Source organism: Panthera pardus, unplaced genomic scaffold (assembly GCF_024362965.1).
Source record: "Panthera pardus isolate Hobbes unplaced genomic scaffold, ASM2436296v1 HiC_scaffold_25, whole genome shotgun sequence".
Taxonomy (NCBI): domain Eukaryota; kingdom Metazoa; phylum Chordata; class Mammalia; order Carnivora; family Felidae; genus Panthera; species Panthera pardus.
Window position 1 is genome coordinate 69,009,233 of NW_026526821.1, and position 17,820 is coordinate 69,027,052.

Consider the following 17,820-nt stretch of genomic DNA (forward strand, 5'->3'; position numbering starts at 1 on the left):
TCAATATTTCTCATCTGACCAGTGCCTCTCACCACACATACCAAAAGGTGGTAATGACAGAAGCTAGGAATTGTGTCATTACATGACCAAACTCTCTTCTTAAGCCCCTTCTAGTCAGTGGCACACATGGCAAGAGAGCTTCCTTGGGGTTATCGTTGCCATTGGATCACACATTCAATTTACAAGCCCACAGCTTTGGCTTTTAATTTTTAGGTTTTAATTTCCGGGACTTGCTTTCACTTTTTGGCATAGTCTGATAAATGTGTAAACACATAGGAACTTCACAAAGTAAAGGGGTGTAGTCATTGATATAGACTCTCTATTCACCTGGGGAATTCACTTCAAATTTAAATAATGGGGTATTTTAAAGGCAAATGCACTCAATCAGAATTCAATACTTAGTATCTTAATGTAATATAAAATGCTACTTTGAATTCATAGTTTTATTTTTTGTATTGTGGCTAAAGCCTTTCTTACATTCAGAATCATGAAACATTCAATGTTTTAATAAAAATAGGTCCTGATGGTTAGTTAGATTTGTAAAGGTCCCCTCCAACACCAGAAAGAATCCTATACCACAGCCTTCTATTACCCTCACTTCCATTTTTAATGAGCATTAAACAAATATTTACCTCAGGAAACTGTCCTAATTGTCCAATAAGATATAGCACATTGCCTTGCACTACTTCTCTATACCCCAAATGTTTATGTAGGTCTGTGCATGTCATATACTTCAATCAGCCATGAACTGCTTCTTTTCCAGCCACTTTAGCATCCCACACAGTTTCTAGCGACATCCATTTATGCTAACTGAGGTCTCCCTCTCCACAAACAGGACGCCATTTTGGTTTAGCTTTGGTGGCTGGCATGGCCAGCACATTGAATGTCACAATCTCTTCCTTTCCCTTGACAATTACCACCTGAACCCACTGTGTAAAACAGGAGTACTCATTAAATAGGAAAATATGGAAAACTCATTCCATTCACTTTAGTCAGAGAGAAGAAAGATAAAGAGCTTTAGCCTGTTAAACAGCATTTCTTTTGAATCTCATTTTCCTTTCTGAGCTAAGCTATTACATGTGTGGACACAAACAGGATCGCTTTGAAGTTAACAAGAGGCCCACTCTGAAAGAAGGAAGACAGCCATTATCACACATTTTATGCGTTGGATAAATATATTCCTGGGATTGTAAATATATTCTGCAATTATAGGACATGAAATACTTTTCTTTCTTCTTTCGCCCTATTTGGAAAGACCATTTTTCTCTAGAAAGGGTTCTGTTGGATTTTCTCTTTCCAGTTCTCTAACTTCCCCGTGTATTTACCTTGTGAGTCAAAGGAAAAGAACCCATCAATATAAATGAACAGCTCTTGTCAAGCAAAAATGTGACCACAATGATCCCTCCGGGGCTTTGGGATGCATCAGGGTAGAGGGGCAATGCAGGGGGCTTACGTCAGAAATGGGGCGGGGGTGGGGTATATTTACTCTACTGTGGCTGTTGTTTCATCCCTGGGCAAGCCATTCAAAGCTCAGATTTCCTACATTCATAATAAAATGCTAATAATACCTCGTCCAGTGCTTGTTGCAGTATTAACAAGATGGCATGTATGGATATATTCTTAGTGAATAACAAAGGCCCACTCAAATAGAAACTTTTGTTATTTTTTTCTGTTACTGACATGTTTTCTAAGCATTTGTCTTGCTCAGTATCGATAGGGAAGGACAAAGTCTGTTAAACTTTTTTAGCAGCTGGTGAAAGAAACATTCCTATTAGTGTGTGCCTGTGTGTGTATGTGCGTATGTGTGTGTGTACGGGTAGGACGGGGCAAATTCACTGTTGGAGACACAAGGGTGTAAGCCAGGCTCAGACCCCTGTTGGTCAGACGGTGTGTAAGTCTAGGAACTCTCACCAATGAAAGAAAACTAATAAGTTCTAGAAGACACTCCTTAGGAATCTAGTTACTTGACCCTAAATCCATTAAAAACTGTAGGGACTAAAGAAGCTTGCAAACAACTTACTTGTCTTTATAATATCAAGACTAAGAACATGTTTTCTCTTTAAATTTTAATCATGCATGCATTCTTAGAGATTGCATTTTTTGAGCTATTAAATATACATATGTTTCTGCCACATTAAAGGGGAGCACAAGCTTGTATGTTGTATTATTAATTACGTGTTGGAAATAAAACTCTGATCACTCTTGGCAAACAGTAGATACACACACTCCAAAACAAAGGATTCGTCATGTGAGTGGAGACCATGTGGGTTCATGCCTGTTACTCCGACGCAGTGTGAACTTACTTTTAAGGTCCAAGTTCCTGGCTCCCGCAGTGATTTGTGTTGTGATTTTCGTGTCAATTTTGACAGTGTGGAGATTGCTGGTGTCCCTTGATATCATCACATTGTGCCACTGATTGTCATTGAGAGGTTTATTTGAGCTCCCTTTGATAAGGTTAGCACCATTTCCCAAATCAAACACATAATGTAAGTACCTGGGAAAAAAGCGAAGGTGAGGAAATGTCATCACTTTTTGAATTTTTGATGGAGTCAAATTGGATATTACAAATGGAGATCTTTTTTTTTTAATGTGGTTCCATTCTTGTTAGAAATCTGAGTGAGCTGTACATAGGCTCAGCTAACAAGAAGGTAAGAAACACTACTGTTTTAGCAAGGAGGATTATTCATTGTCTGCATGAAAATAGTGAAAATTATTTTCAAAATCATGGTCTACATCTCACTTTATGACATTGGAAGGTCAATACCTTTCGCTACTCATTCTCTATTTCCACCTACACCCCATCTTTTGCCAGTTTCTTGTACCTGCTTTTCCTTCATCTTAAATGCCTGTTTTTTAGATGGGAAATGTGCACTCACCCTTCAAGACTCAGCTCTGATATCCACCCCCTCCCTCATACATTTTCTTGATTTCCTAAAAGACTGTCCTGACCTTAGCACATGATCATCTGAGGCAACTTTTCATAATGCTTCTCTGCGATGTTTATGTGTTCACCTATATTTCGTAGGGTTGCATGTTACATGTGTGGCTCCAGTTTGGTAGAATCTTAGATGTGCACAGAAGTGGTATATATATATATATATATATATATATATATATATATATAATATATTACATATATTATATAATATATGTATATATATATGTACATATATATGTATATATGTATATAATATATATGTGTATATATATTATATACATATATAAAATATGTATATATATTATATACATATATATGTGTGTATTATATATATACATATATATATATATATATATATATATACATATAAAATTAGTGCCGGGTATACTCTCTTGCCCATTGTAGATATGCTATAATGTTCACTGATTGAATGAATGAATACTCAAATCAGTTAAAACACATCATATTTTCCTCACCATTTCAAGGAAATTTCACAAAAATCTTTCCTTCTAAATTCTTCAAGGAATTCTGATATAGAATGAAATTTGAGTTAAATGCATTTTATGAAATTGAAGTTATCTGATTACTTATTTTAGGTGTCTAATTAGCACAAATTTTTATACATTTGTAGAAATGCTTTTGTAGAATTACAGTGTTCATAGTAAGGAAACCCACATTTGAAGCATAAGATTCATGGAATGCCTATCATAATTAGAACTCAATGTTATTTTTACCTCATGTATGAAAGTGTAGGTATAGAAGACTACTGATTTCCTATTAACTTTACAAGATATCCAAGAAGTGATTTGAACAAATATATTTAAGCCATTCTCCCATAGTCTTGCCTGCTACCTTAGAAATGAACACATCTGTTTAATGTATATTTTTGGTTATCAAGGTCAATTTTGCAAATTTTTATTTATTTGTCATTGAACTCACATATACTCACCCTTTAACTAATTCGACCACAATAAAGTCATTTCCATCCCCACTATTATATAGTATTAGTCCATCTAGGGATGTTGTCTTGAACTGGAAAAAAAGGTGCATAGAAGTGTAGGCTTGCAATGTAGCTAAGGCAACATAACTTGATTTGGTCTTGAAGGTGACAGGGTCTGCTATGATGTTCCTGAAGCCAAATCTGGCATTGAGCTCACAGTAATCTATGTCACCATTTTTACACAAGTCAATGTATGCCATTCCATTAAATGTCAGGCTTTGCAGGTGTCCAATGAAGTTGGAGGGGACAGAAGACAGATACCGACGTTCCGTGATGATGCCAGTCTCTATGTTATGAAACTCCAGCCTCGTGTGATCGCCTGCCATTTGACCTGAAAGGTCAATAATAATAATGTATTATTATTTTTCTGTATCTGAAAGAAACTCCCAACTTTAGACTTCCATGGCGATATCACATTTTAAAATACAAGGATCCAAATACCTTTCGACATTCAGTTACATATGGTAAAAACATAGCAATGATATTAAAGGGTAAGGCTGGATACTTAATAAAACTTTCTTAGGTCAGGTTTTAATCTTTGTCCAAATCGTAGCCTTAACAAAAATCACCTTCATTAGGCAAAATTACAGAATTTTTTTAAAGTAGAGGAAAGAAATAAAGGAAGCAAGAAATAAAGAAAGAACAGGAAAGAGGGAAGGAGAGAGAAAGGAAAAGAAAAAGGAAGGAAGGACTGAAGAAAGGAAGGGAGGGAAGAACAAGGGAATAAAGAAGAAAGGAAGAAGGAAGGAAGGAAGGAAGGAAGGAAGGAAGGAAGGAAGGAAGGAAGAAAAGATAGATGGAAGGAAAGGAGAGGTTAGAATTAAGGGCAATGACTGTCCTAAATTGTTCCATCCAACATTGATACATCCCAGCTTCATGGTTACATGTTTTTCTTAAAGAAATGCTCTTAAAGAAAAAAAAAATGACTCTATATTTTCCTATACCCAATAGAAAAAAATGAAGGGCTGCTGACTATTCTTTCAACAGTGAACCATAAAAATGTGTTCAAAATTAAATATGAACTTTTCACCTCCTCTTTTCTGTGCTGAACAATTCCCACAGTCTTCACTAGAACTAGCCTCCTGGCCACTCTAGAGTTTCTGTTGATCTCTTCTGGACCCACGCCATTTTCTACTTATGTTTTGGATACCTAAACTGGGCACACTCTACCAAATCAAGGCATGCCCAATTTTGAGACTATGAGTAAAATCAGCCCTGAAGTACAATCTTTTTTAAACACCCTAGTGTCAGATTTGGTTGCAGATTTATTTATTGATTGACTTTTCAATTCAGTCTCCATGCTTCTCCATTCCACTAAATTCTTCTGTCAATCCCATGAAAACCCAACCCAATCCCGTCTTTACCTCTAGAGTGATAACTGTACCTACCTACATACCACTGAAGGGAAGATAAACAAAGATGTGAACTTGTTTTCCAGTGTACAACATAAAGTACTCTTAGCATTGCTAGTAATTCTCTCCTAGCATCTTGCTCTTGTCCAATTAAATTGTCATTTGCTTTCTTCTAAAACTCGAAAAGGTCATTCAAATTGCAATCAAGTTCTTCCAGGTGCTAGATTCACTACTCAATTTGGCATAATTGGAAAATTTATCGAGCTTACCATATCCTGTCATCCATGATATTAATGAAAATATTAATTAGAGCTAATCCCAGGATCAGCCCCTGAGAAAATGCACTGAACCTTCTTCCCGGGTGTAATGAAGATTGAACAACCATCTATGCGGCCCTCCTTCAACCAACTTGACAGATTTTCATGTCTTCAATCAAGACAGTAAAATATTGGCTGGCATTTTGAGGAAATGCCAGTAAGTGAAATATAAAAGGCATATTTTTTTTCTTGTGCAAGAAAAACTTCTACATACATAATTGATTTTGATGCTTATAAACTCATTGGTGTAAAAAATTCTCCCGTGAGCTGTACTTAATTCTGCTTAATTTCTACACCTCTTTACTAGTTCTTGATCCTGGTAACAGCATTCTTGCCATACCCTTGACATGCTCTCTTTTTGGACTTTTTTTTTTTCTTCTGATTCTATCTCTACAAACTTTTTTTAAATATAAAATATACCACTGTAAATATCTCGTTTCCTTCCTCCTCCCCACTATGCCTACTGCTCATCTTTTGGATGCAAAAATACTATTAAATCATTAGCATTACTGGTTTCTAGTATGACATCATTTCTCTCTCCTTCTTTAGTGTTTTGTTCAATGAACTCAATGCTAGTCCTTGGGGAACTACTTACTTGGTAGCAAATAAAGTGAGTCTTAAATAATTTTCAAATATCACACCAGAAACATTGAATTAATAAGCTGTACAAAGGAAGACTATAAAAAGCTAAAAAAAAATCACTTGGGTTTACATACTTCCTTGTGTTGATTTTTTAATCTTTTTCATTATATTAAAATGGGAGCCCTAGCTCAATGAACCCACCTCAACCCTGAAACTGTCATGTTTCTTCTTCAAAGTTCCATTAATGAACCAACAGATAGTAAGGAAATAACCTGCTCCCCCCTAAAAAATACAAATCCTTACAACTAAATATTATCCCAAACTGTCATGTTCTTGATAGCTCTGAAATAGGGAAGCACATTTTGTTTCAAAGGACTGAGAAGTTCAGCGATAAAAATAACAAGTAATGTCTGTTTTCTTTTCTCAAAGGGTTAGAATATGTATGCAGAGCATAAATAATAAAAAGGTAGTAAAACAGTTTGGGAGCAACCGTGGCCCAGTTACAAGAAAAATCATTATGGCCCATGTTCAAGAGTCTATTCTTTCTTTAATAAGCGCATATAAATCGCATTGACAGTAATGGCAGATATGCTTGCTGGCGGGGGAGAATTAGCACCTAAAAGCCATTATCCACTGCCTTAGAAGACATTAACTGCTGCCTTCTAAACATTCTTTTTTTTCCCTCAGAATTTATTCCAGAGTTTAATCCTCTGGCAGTAATGTAGCCACCTCTACTATTATACATATATATTGATTATGAAAAAATAAAGGACATTGAAGGAGAAAGATTTTTTTTAAGGTTCCAAGCATTTAAAAATGCAGCATCTTTTCCAGAGACTGAGTGAAAAGAAAGTCTGGAATTAGCAAAATGCCTCTGATCAAAGGATATGGATACACTGGATTGGCAATAATCTCCAACGAGAGACAACCTCCTGGATAGTGTGTTTGCACAAGTATCTTATGATGCACACCCAATCTTTATATACAAACACATAACAATATCAGCTAGTTTATGTTCAATCTTGCTCGGAGTCAAGTGAACTTTCTTGTTCAGAGTCAAGAGTTAAATTTCTGCTACAGAACAAAATAACACCCAGCCCCATATCGGCTTGTTAGTTCACTTAAAGTTCTGGAGTGTGTGCTATATATGTCAGGTCCTGTATTAGGTAATAAAGAAGCAGTATCATTTTACAAAACTCATGGTTTATTGGGGAAAGGCAGACAAAAAGAGGTAAGGAAATAATGAAATATATAATGACAAAATAACAACAAAAAACTTCTATGAATTTCATAAACAGGATATTGAGTTGTTAAGTATGGGATGGGGGGCCTGAGCTGATATTTAAGTTAAATTTGAAAGATTAAAAGTGGAAACCAATTTGACAGTAAATTTCATATATTAAAAAATAAAAAAAAAATAAAAAATAAAAAAAAAATAAAATAAAATAAAAAAAAAAATGAAAGATTAAAAGAAGGGATGCCTGGGTGGCTCAGTCAGTTAAATGTCTGACTTTGGCTCAGGTCAGGATCTCACGGTTCATGGGATGGAGCCCCGCATCATGCTCTGTGCTGACAGCTCAGAGCCTGGAGCCTGTTTTGGATTCTGTGTCTCTGTCTCTCTCTCTCTCTCTCTCTCTCTCTCTCTCTCTCTCTGCCTTTCCCCTGCTCATGCTTTGGTTCTCTCAAAAATAAATAAACATTTAAAACATTAAGAAAAGAGAGAGAGAGAGAGAGAGAGAGAGCCCTGCTAAGAACTGGAGAAGCAGAATGGGGAGTTGGATTCCAGGAAGGGAAAGAGGCGCCAAGGGCGTTCAGGTGAAAAAGAGCAAGCCATTGTGGCTGGGGAATCAGGAGTACATGAGATGAGGGGCTCACCTGAGACGGGAAGGATAGTCACAGGCCAGATACAACACACAATGCCTCCTGATTATATTCTGTAGGCATTGAAGGGTTATGGGCAGGCAGATGCCGTGAGTCAGTGCCCGTACGTGTGTGTTCAATCTCTCTGATGTAGGTATAGTAAACTGGAGACCATTTGAAGTAGGGTGGTTATAGCAAAAATGGAAAAAAAAAAAAAAAGATGTATGAAATGAGATAATTTTGCAGATGTAATTTGCAGGACTTACCAATAATGTGTAGATGATAGAGAGGAGGGAAATTGTAAGCAGAAAGAGATAGGGGATCCCCAGAAAAAGAAAAATGAGACATAGCTTTCATGACACAAGAGAAGTCATTTTAGCAACTCCCACCCCAGCCAGCTGTTTTCCATGGCCTATGCCTTACCAATTCTACTTTCCCAAACACACTTCTGGCAGAACTTCCAGGGCGATGCCAGAATTACAAAGAAATGCAAAAACCTCAGGAGTTAAGGATTTCAAGGGAACAAATGGAATGCAAAAATTAACAGTTTCTACCAGGCCTGGAAGTGGCCTAAACATATCTGAGACAAAAAAATGAGTGGCAAAAACTCCCAGTGCTATTTCAAAGACCCTGCATTCCTTACCAGAGATAAAAACCCAAGACTTCAACCAGTTTATACTGATCTTGGAACAAGCCCATATTCCGTTCCCCTTGTCTAACAGTTACCTCAGCTTCATTATAATGTTATAGTCTCCATCCAAGGGGAAGCACAAGCTTCATTACCATAACTTACGAGGCATGTATAGGCGTGCTAAGTATGCCCGAGCAAGCCTTTACCTGCCATGCCAAAGCTCTCCTTTCCGAATATTTATCCTAACCCTAAAAGGAAAGGAGTACCTTTCACTCTGTTAAGGGAGTCTCAGTTTTGGAAGTTATTCCCTGTGATCTCCATGTTTGCTGCAAACAAAGTTTCTTTTGTGTGACAAACTGCACCTGGTGTAGACTCTATCTGTAAGTCACCAAGGAGCGAACTCAGGTTAGCTCCATTATAGAATGATGATGCCCAGCTAGCTGGTTTGCTTACATATGGTAAATACTGTTTAATGAAAGACACACTAACATACACACACACACACACACAAAACACATAGTTCCAGAGTCTTGAGACTGACCAAGTGAGGAGCTGAAACCCAAGACTCCCTGCTTAGGGCTCTTATATAGCTTGTAGAATTTCACCTCCAAGTTCCTAGGGAATCTCTTCCTTTTTGAGCTTCTTTGCAGGCAACTGTTGCCCTCATCACCCTAGGTAAAGTGCAGGCATTCCCAAGACTGGCCTGAGCACGTACTGTTGTGTCTTCAACACCTACTTAACAGTACATTTAACTGTAATTTAAAGATGAGGTCAAAATGTAAGAAGAAATGCATGAAGAGTGCCTAATGCTTTTCCTTACTCTTTTTTTTCCTCTTCTGTGATTTCTCACTTGCTGTAAAATTTAATAACAAAACAATTGCTTTCCTAATTCATGGTGGGCCTCAAGTGGGCTTCAACACTAGAGTGTTTGAAAAAAAATCCCATTTCTAAACATAAGCCTCAGTGGCAAGTTTCCACTGCCCATTTTGGAAACTTCCCATGCTATGGAAGTCAAGGCTTTTTTATTCTTACAAATTTTTGGCTTTCATGAGATCTTTCACAAAACCTAATCCCCCAAAAATAAATCACCTTGATGAAAATTCACTCAGTAAAGGTAAATTAATGTGAAAATAAAACTGCCTTTAGCTCTGAGCAGCAAGATGCTGAGAGCTGAGGGAAGGAAAAAGTTGAGGTAGAGTACTGGGGTGCAGGATGAATAATTTGGGTGAATCATCAATATTTACTTGGTTTATATTCCTATTCATCTTTAAACTCTGGAAAGAGCATGTTGGATTTCACTACTGAAAAAAAAAAAATTTACTCCTACAGAGCAGAGGATAAAATCAAATTTCTGCTCTAAGACTTTGGGCAATTTTGAGAAAGAGTAAATGGCAAGCTAATTTACTGAAATACTAGTTTATATTGTGTTCTTCCTTCAATTCTAAAATGCTAGCCAAGTATTTTGCCTCAAAGGGTTTTTCTTGGCAGAGTGGAAGCTGCTGGAAAACAATGCCTTCCTCAATCTTTTGAGAAAGCCTGATTTGCAAGGTTTATCCAGAAAGGGGGAGGGAGAAAGAAAGAAAGAAAGAGGAAGGAAGGAAAAGAGAAAGAGAGAAAGAGGGAGAGAAAGAGAGAGAAAGAAAGAAAGAAAGAAAGAAAGAAAGAAAGAAAGAAAGAAAGAAAAAGAAAGAAAGAAAAGGAGAGAACAGAGTGTATTTGAGGGCTGATAAAGATGATGGGATTACCACTGACTGGAGATAGGAGAATATTGGTGGGATTTAGTACAACTCATTCCATCATCCTGCTCTCAGCTCAGGGTCAAAGTTTCAGAGAGAATTGGTAAACATAGGGAGACTGGACTGCAGCCCACAGCTCCTTGCAGGAATTAGCAAAGATCCATTCACCCACTTAGGACAGGAGCAACAGGGTTCTTGCAATTAAAAGGACAAAGGACAAAAAAAAAAAAAAAAGTGTTTTTGGTGGGAAGAAGTGCAGAGGGAAGACAAAAGGAGACTCATATGATCCAAGTTTGGGAATAGGGAGTGGGGGCAAAACAGACTATGATTAAATATCCTGTAAATCCAGAAGAGAGGCCCAAGGCCTTGTTGATTTAAATTGTGCTGATTTAAATTGATATAAAGACAATTAAGAAATGTCCCATTTCTTACATACCCGAGTTGGTGGATCAAGATTCATATTATAATTTTAATAATACATGCTGAACAAAAACATGTTAAACAAATGTCTTAGGATATATTTGTCCTCCAAAGTTGGGGATTCTAAAAGGGATTCCTTTTCTTTCAGATCATAAGCCAAACCTCACCAATGACCTATGAATTCCTAATGAAGTCTTGGATGCCAGAATCCCAATATGAACCAGGCAAGGAAATATGAGTAACTTTGCCTTGAAGAGCTAGTCCATGCCCAGGAGCAGAAATGGGTACTTGCAACAGTAGCTTAGAAATGATTCCTCAACAGAGTCAATTCTCTTGGGAGTCCCCCATAGAATAGGTCACTCACTTGTTCCTACGTCTACAAGCTACATCCCACATCCATGTAAATATCTGTTTATTCTGTTTCCTAACATTATGATTGCTGGTGGTAGATAAATGCCTGGCCATTTAAGTAAACAAAGGGATGTATCTACTGCAAGTTGAAGAAGGCAATTCATTAACTTAGAAGTTTGGTTGGAATCTATGTAATTGAAAATATGTATCTTGAATTTTCTATGAAAATCAGATGGCAATTCATTTAGGGGCCATTTCTGGAATTTTCTTTGTTACACTGATCATATTCACACCCTATTTGTTACTTTTTTTAATGTTTATTTTTGAGAGAGATAAGAGAGAAAACACTCACTAGTGGGGGAGGGACAGAGAAAGAGGGGACAGAGGATCTGAAGGAGGCTCCCCACTGACAGCAGCAAGCCTGATATGGGACAGGAACACACAAACCAAACTGTGAGATCATGACCTGAGCCGAAGTTGGGTGCTTAACCAACTGAGCCACCCAGGTGCCCCTATTCATCACTTCTTAATACAAAATGTGTTGCATTGATTTTTAAAATCATGTTAATGTTGTACATACTTACAACATACTTATGTAATTAAATAGGAATGGGAAGGAAAAGCTGAAGTGAAATACAGAAAACTAATTATATTTCAAATGGAGACTATAACTACACTCAAGGAAGGAAATTAGGAAGAAAAGGAAAAAAAGGGAGGCAGGGAAAGAAGGAAGGAAGGAAATAAGCCAAGTTATAACCAAAGTTACTTGCAAACTCAGCATTTAATTTTACCTGCTAAGTCTTAAGCAGTGAGGAATGAGAAGAATCACAAACTAATCCTGAATTTTGTTTTAGTTGGTTTATTAATTGTAGTGGTATAGGCAACTTCAAGTAATCCACACACTATTCTAGATTCATTATTGGGTTGAAGAAATGAGTAACTGACATCACTGAGGGCAAGGATCCCACCAAAGAAGAAAGAACATGGAAACACAGAATGGGGGAAGTAAAAAACAAGGACATATGTAAAAAAACAAGTAGAAAACAAGTAGATATGGAGGTACCACTGTGAACTCATCTTTTCTAAAATATATGTATATGCATGATTATGTGCACATGCATTTTTGTAAACTAGAAACCACTGTTTGGATGATTTAGGTTTTATCAGAAAGAGCAAAAATGAGGAGTTTGTGTCTAAGGTCATGTGTTAGAGGTTGTGAGTAAACAGCTACCCGGGGACAAGGACATGTGAAAACCACAAGGGAACATTCTTTAGTTCCATGTGTGTATTTACATATTCATTCAGGTTTATGTGTATATCCTTGAATATATTTTCCTATCTTTGCCTACTGAAAAGGGCAGGAAACAAAGATACTCCAATAGCATTGAGAGTATCTCAACATCAACCACCCAGATTTTGGTCTCTAATAACAATCTTGACTAAATGAAGACAAAATGGCTGATTCCAGAGCTGGGGCATGGTAGGTACAAGCTGTGCCTGGAATATCCTGTTATGACATAAAGTAAGTAAGAAAATGCTAAAAAAGCAAAACGAAATAAAACAAAACACAAACCTGAAAATGTTGGGGTGGGGCATGTCACAATATAACAAAGACCAACTTCATGGGACTCACACTGGCCCATGGACTCAAACTGGGACCATCTGAGCACCAAAATAATCAAGTAAAGTAATTATGAACTATTTGAGAAACATAGAAACTTGGGTGTCCACACCAATAAGGAAGAAATAAAGGAAGGAAGGAAAGAAGAAAGGATGGGAAGTGCTGGAATTAGAAAATCATTTTGTAATTACTGCACTACAGACTGGATCAGGAGAAAATCTTCAATGGATGCTAAATGTAGGGTGAAATTTTGAAGAGACACAGGATATTTTTATGGTCTTAATGTCTCTCCACAGACAGTTTATTAGTGGAGAGGGAGACAACATACTGTTCATGTAGTGGAGAAAATGGACAACGTGTTGACCAAGTGGTTAAATTAAATCACCGGTAAAGGACACGGACGTCTCATGCCTTCAGACAGGATACTAGAAGGAGGCCACAATATCACCAATGCAGAATTCAACCCAAAAATGCAAAACCTGAATTCAATCGTGAGAAAACATCAAACACAAAATGAGTGACTTTACAGTGATAAAAGGTGGGAGGGTTATATATTTCAAAAATGTCAATGTCACGAAAAGACAAAAAAAAAAAAAAAAGTTGCTGGAAATGTTTCAGATGAAAGCAGGTTAAAGAGACCCGAAAGCTATATGCAGTGTCCGAGCCCAGGCTGCACACTGTGTAGAGGGGAAATGCTATAAAAGAAAACACTAGGTCAACTCACTAAATTGTAATATGGAGAACAGAACAGATAAAAGATATTGCATCCGAGCAACACTTACTGAAGTTGGTAACTCTTTGTTATGTAAGGTTATATATATATCATTATTTGTAGAAAATGCACACTTTAATAGTTATGGGTTAAGGGCCATTTTGTATTTAATTTTTCCTCAACTGGTTATGAAAAAAAAAGTGAAAATGTCAAATCAAATGGGATACAACATTCACAAGAGTAAAGATAGATCAATGTTCTTTGTACTGTTTTTATTTTTGAGTGTTTTTTTGTAAACTGGAAACTATTTGTAAATAAAATTTAGCAAAATATGTTGCCCCATACTTTTGTTTCTATCCCTTCTTCATCCACTGTAGTTCAGGACTTATGACTTTACATCCTAAAGCATATACTACACTGACACAGGATTCATTTTGCTCAAAACATATTCTCTCAGCATACTCTCAGCATTTCCAATCACCTGAAGGTCCACGAAAAATGAACGCCTTGAGCACACTGACCTATTTGCTCCAAAAGGCCATTTTAGCCCTGTCAACTACCATATAGATGCATGAGACCAAACAAAACTGTCTCCTCAACATTAGTCCGTGTAGCACCATTGAAGCCCTTCTCCCCAGTATGGAATGTTCCCTCACATACTTTTATCATCTGTGTTACTCTCTCTTTAAAGCCTAGTTCAAATGTCATCTATTGCTTTAAGCTATCTTTGAAACCAAGGTCCTCAACCTCTCTTCTGAACTCCAAGATCATAAATTGCTTACATCAAACATTCAGTACCTCATCTACTGCACCAATTGTCAGTTCTTGTGTGAGTTCTTGTGTGTATATCTATTTAGATATAGATGTGTATGTATCTATTAAGATGTGTGTGACATGATGTGTGTGGAAAGTATGTGTTGTAGAGGTTTTGACCACGAGTCAAAAAACAAATCATCAATAATAGCAATAAAATCAAACCTAGGTCCTTTTCTAAGTTCTGGTAACAGTGGCATTTCAAAGAAACATAAGTCACTTAACCCCTTTGAAACTCAGTTTCCTCATCTTTATTTTTTTATTAAATTTTTTTTAATATTTATTTTTGAGAGAGAGAGAGACAGACATACAGACAGAACACATCCAGGGGAGGGGCAGAGAGTGAGGGAGACACAGAATCTGAAGCAGCCTCCAGGATCTAAGCTGTCAGCACAGAACCCAATGTGGGGCTTGAACTCACGAAACACAAGATCATGACCTGAGCTTAAGTCAGATGCTTAACCAGCTGAGCCACCCAGGCACCCCAGTTTCCTCCTCTTTAAAATGAAAATGCAGGGGGTGCCTGGGTGGCTCACTCGGTTAAGCGTCCGACTTCAGCTCAGGTCACGATCTCGCGGTCCGCGAGTTCGAGCCCCGCGTCGGGCTCTGGGCTGATGGCTCAGAGCCTGGAGCCTGCTTCCGATTCTGTGTCTCCCTCTCTCTCTGCCCCTCCCCTGTTCATGCTGTGTCTCTCTCTGTCTCAAAAATAAATAAACGTTAAAAAAAATTTTTTTAAATGAAAATGCATATGCCCGATCTACTTCACTGGGTTGTGTGAGATTTGAGACATACTTAGGGACAAAAGAATGTTCCCCTGTTGTTTTCACATATCCTGTCCCCGGCAGCTATTTATTCACAACCTCTTGCATACGACCTTAGACACAAACTCCTCATTTCTATTCCTTTTAATAAAACCCAAATCATCCAGACAATGGATGCTACAAAAACAATTCATTCCTCTAAGACCTGTCCTTGACCAAAACTAGTTGAACTTGGGTTGACACTCTTGTCAAAGCCCTGCAAAAATTCTGCCTTCCTTCACCAGGTTCACACAGTTCCTTTAGAACCTTCTCCTGTCTGGCAATTTTGAATAAAGACTTAGGCTAACCACTCTCTGGTTGATTTTCTTTCTCAGAGAATAAAATAATATAACATTTGCTTTCCAATTGCTAATCCATGACCCAGTTGCATGAGAGTCCCCTCTCAAGAGATTTTAAATATGAAAAAAAGCCCAAACCGAGAACAATAACAAAATAAAAACAAAAGGAAAAAAAATTACTGTACTGTTCCTTGATTCTCTGTGTTGTCAGGCCAGGAATTGGTCCTTTTAAAGGTGTTCAGGTGATTCTGAAAAAAAGTTGCCCCTACATATAGAAAAGAGTTTTGGAAAGCCATAAAAGGCTATTGAATTATAAGATAGTAAAGAGATCCCTAAGTCTGCAGTTTTCTTCATTTGAACTCAGAAATGATTCTCTCAAAAGTTAAAATCCCACACATGCTATTTCCACATTGATAGAATCAACTGATCTCTGATCATGGAAACCCCTTAGGACTGAATGTAGGACACACTTCTCTGCTGCACAAGAACTATCTTGTGCTATGTACTAAAATAATAATTTTAGAGATGTTCTCTAAAAAGGAAAAAGAGTTAACATCCCAGTAGGTCATGTGTTTGGAGTTATTTTCAGCTGAGAGAATAAAGGCACAACACCGATTCCTCTTTCATTCGGTTTCCCTATATCTCTGGGGTGGACTTTTATATGGCTCACCTCAGTTAAGAATCTACATATCAGGGATTGAACCTGACATCCTTAATATTAAAGTTTAACCAACTGAGGTAAATGGCCAGAAATGATCTATTATAGCTTATAATGAAAAAGTGGTTCGGCTGACAGAATGCCAGCATATCTATCAATTTACCCAGACAGTGAAATGTAGAACTTGCTGCTATTCATTGCCAAAATATATAACAAAGAAATTGAACAGAAATTGGCATGTAAACAATGACTTCAATATTTTATGAGACCCTAAGATATTTATGACCCACAACACTGAACTATATAATGTCTTCTTGAATTATTAAATAGGAAAGAACATGACACAAAAGTAGTGCTTGTTTGAGAGAAAAAAAAAAAAAAACATTTAACATGCTCCTTATTTAATGGAATCATTGCTGGAGAAATTGGAATAAAAAATGAACTGTGTGTATCAGCTTCAAGTTGTGTAGTTGGTTTTATAGTCACCTGCAAGATATGGGAAAGTCTAAAGCTTCAGCGAAAGCAAAGGCAACGACAACAGGGGGATTTACCTGTCATGGCCTGTTGGTCATCCACGGTTAACTTTAAACTTTTTCCTCGACGGACCACACGCACTGTGTGCCATTCGTTATCATTGAGGTTATAGCCGGCAAAAAGGGTCTCGGGACCTTTGCCTGTAGGATATGCCAAACAGTCATTATGGACACTCAGAATCAGTCAAGCAAATGAACCTCACAGAGAGTGAGAGAAAGAGACAAAGTAAGGGGGAAGGCACGGGAGAGGGAGGAGAGACAAGAGAGAAGGAAATGAGAGGAAGAGGTAAGAGAGAGAAAGGAGAGAAGAGACTGGCTGGATCAATTTTCAAACCCATTAGAGTCAGAGCAAGCAAGGAAAATGACAAGTTAACAGACATTCAGGTGTGACAATTTAAGAAGAATCTTTAACATTATGCATTGATCAAAGACAAGTGAATGAACCTTGTTGTCATAAATAGGCACAGTCAATACAGCATCAGGAAGCCTCCCAAATTTACACACACTTTTTGCTGTTGTTGTTTTTGTTTTTCCTAAGGAATTCTCTGGTCTTTATAGTTAACACTTTTTCGCTAATGAAGTAGATAGCTGTCTTGTAACCTCTGACTTCGGGGAGAGAGCAGACCTTAAGTAATTAGCTAAGCATCTTCAGGCTAGCGCAACTGGCTGATTAGATTCTGGTGAGGAGACTGCGCTGGGCACTATATTGTGTAACAGCTGCTCTTCACTCTTACATCATGTACCTCCAATATTCACTAAGTTCTTAAATTTATGGAATGTTGTGTCTAAAAACTAAGTCCAGTGAAAGCACAGAAAATGGGTTTAGATAGGAGTATTGACTCTTAGGAAATGAAGAAAAAAAAAGAAGTCACAGCCAATAAAGGTCCAAGTGATGAGTCGGAAAGAAAATAAAGTGAGACTAAACAGCACTAGAGGGAAAGGATTCCCAGCTGAGGACCAAAAGAAAATTAACCACCTGGGAGAGTAACTGCCAGTGAATCTATTAAATCTATGCAAATTAATTTATAGAGGCTTAGAACAGACATACTATTTCAGAAAGTTGTTTTATGGAAATCAGTGAAATGAGAAACTTAGACAAACATCCTTTTGCCACTTAGAAACAAAGAAAGGAGGGGCGCCTGGGTGGCGCAGTCGGTTAAGCGTCCGACTTCAGCCAGGTCACGATCTCGCGGTCCG

The 17,820-nt window shown here is 37.5% G+C and overlaps 1 protein-coding gene across 21 annotated transcripts in view; it reads right to left on the reverse strand.

Moving 5' to 3' along the window:
- NRXN1 (neurexin 1) overlaps positions 1-17,820 on the reverse strand; it is a 1,129,526-nt gene that overhangs the window by 573,205 nt on the left and 538,501 nt on the right. For all 21 annotated transcript variants that reach the window (XM_053890675.1, XM_053890679.1, XM_053890684.1 and 18 more), the window contains 3 exons: positions 16,642-16,764; positions 3,888-4,269; positions 2,304-2,494 (listed from right to left, as the gene is read on the reverse strand). In XM_053890675.1, the coding sequence (XP_053746650.1) occupies positions 2,304-2,494; positions 3,888-4,269; positions 16,642-16,764 (696 nt within the window). The remainder of the gene's footprint in view (positions 1-2,303; positions 2,495-3,887; positions 4,270-16,641; positions 16,765-17,820) is intronic.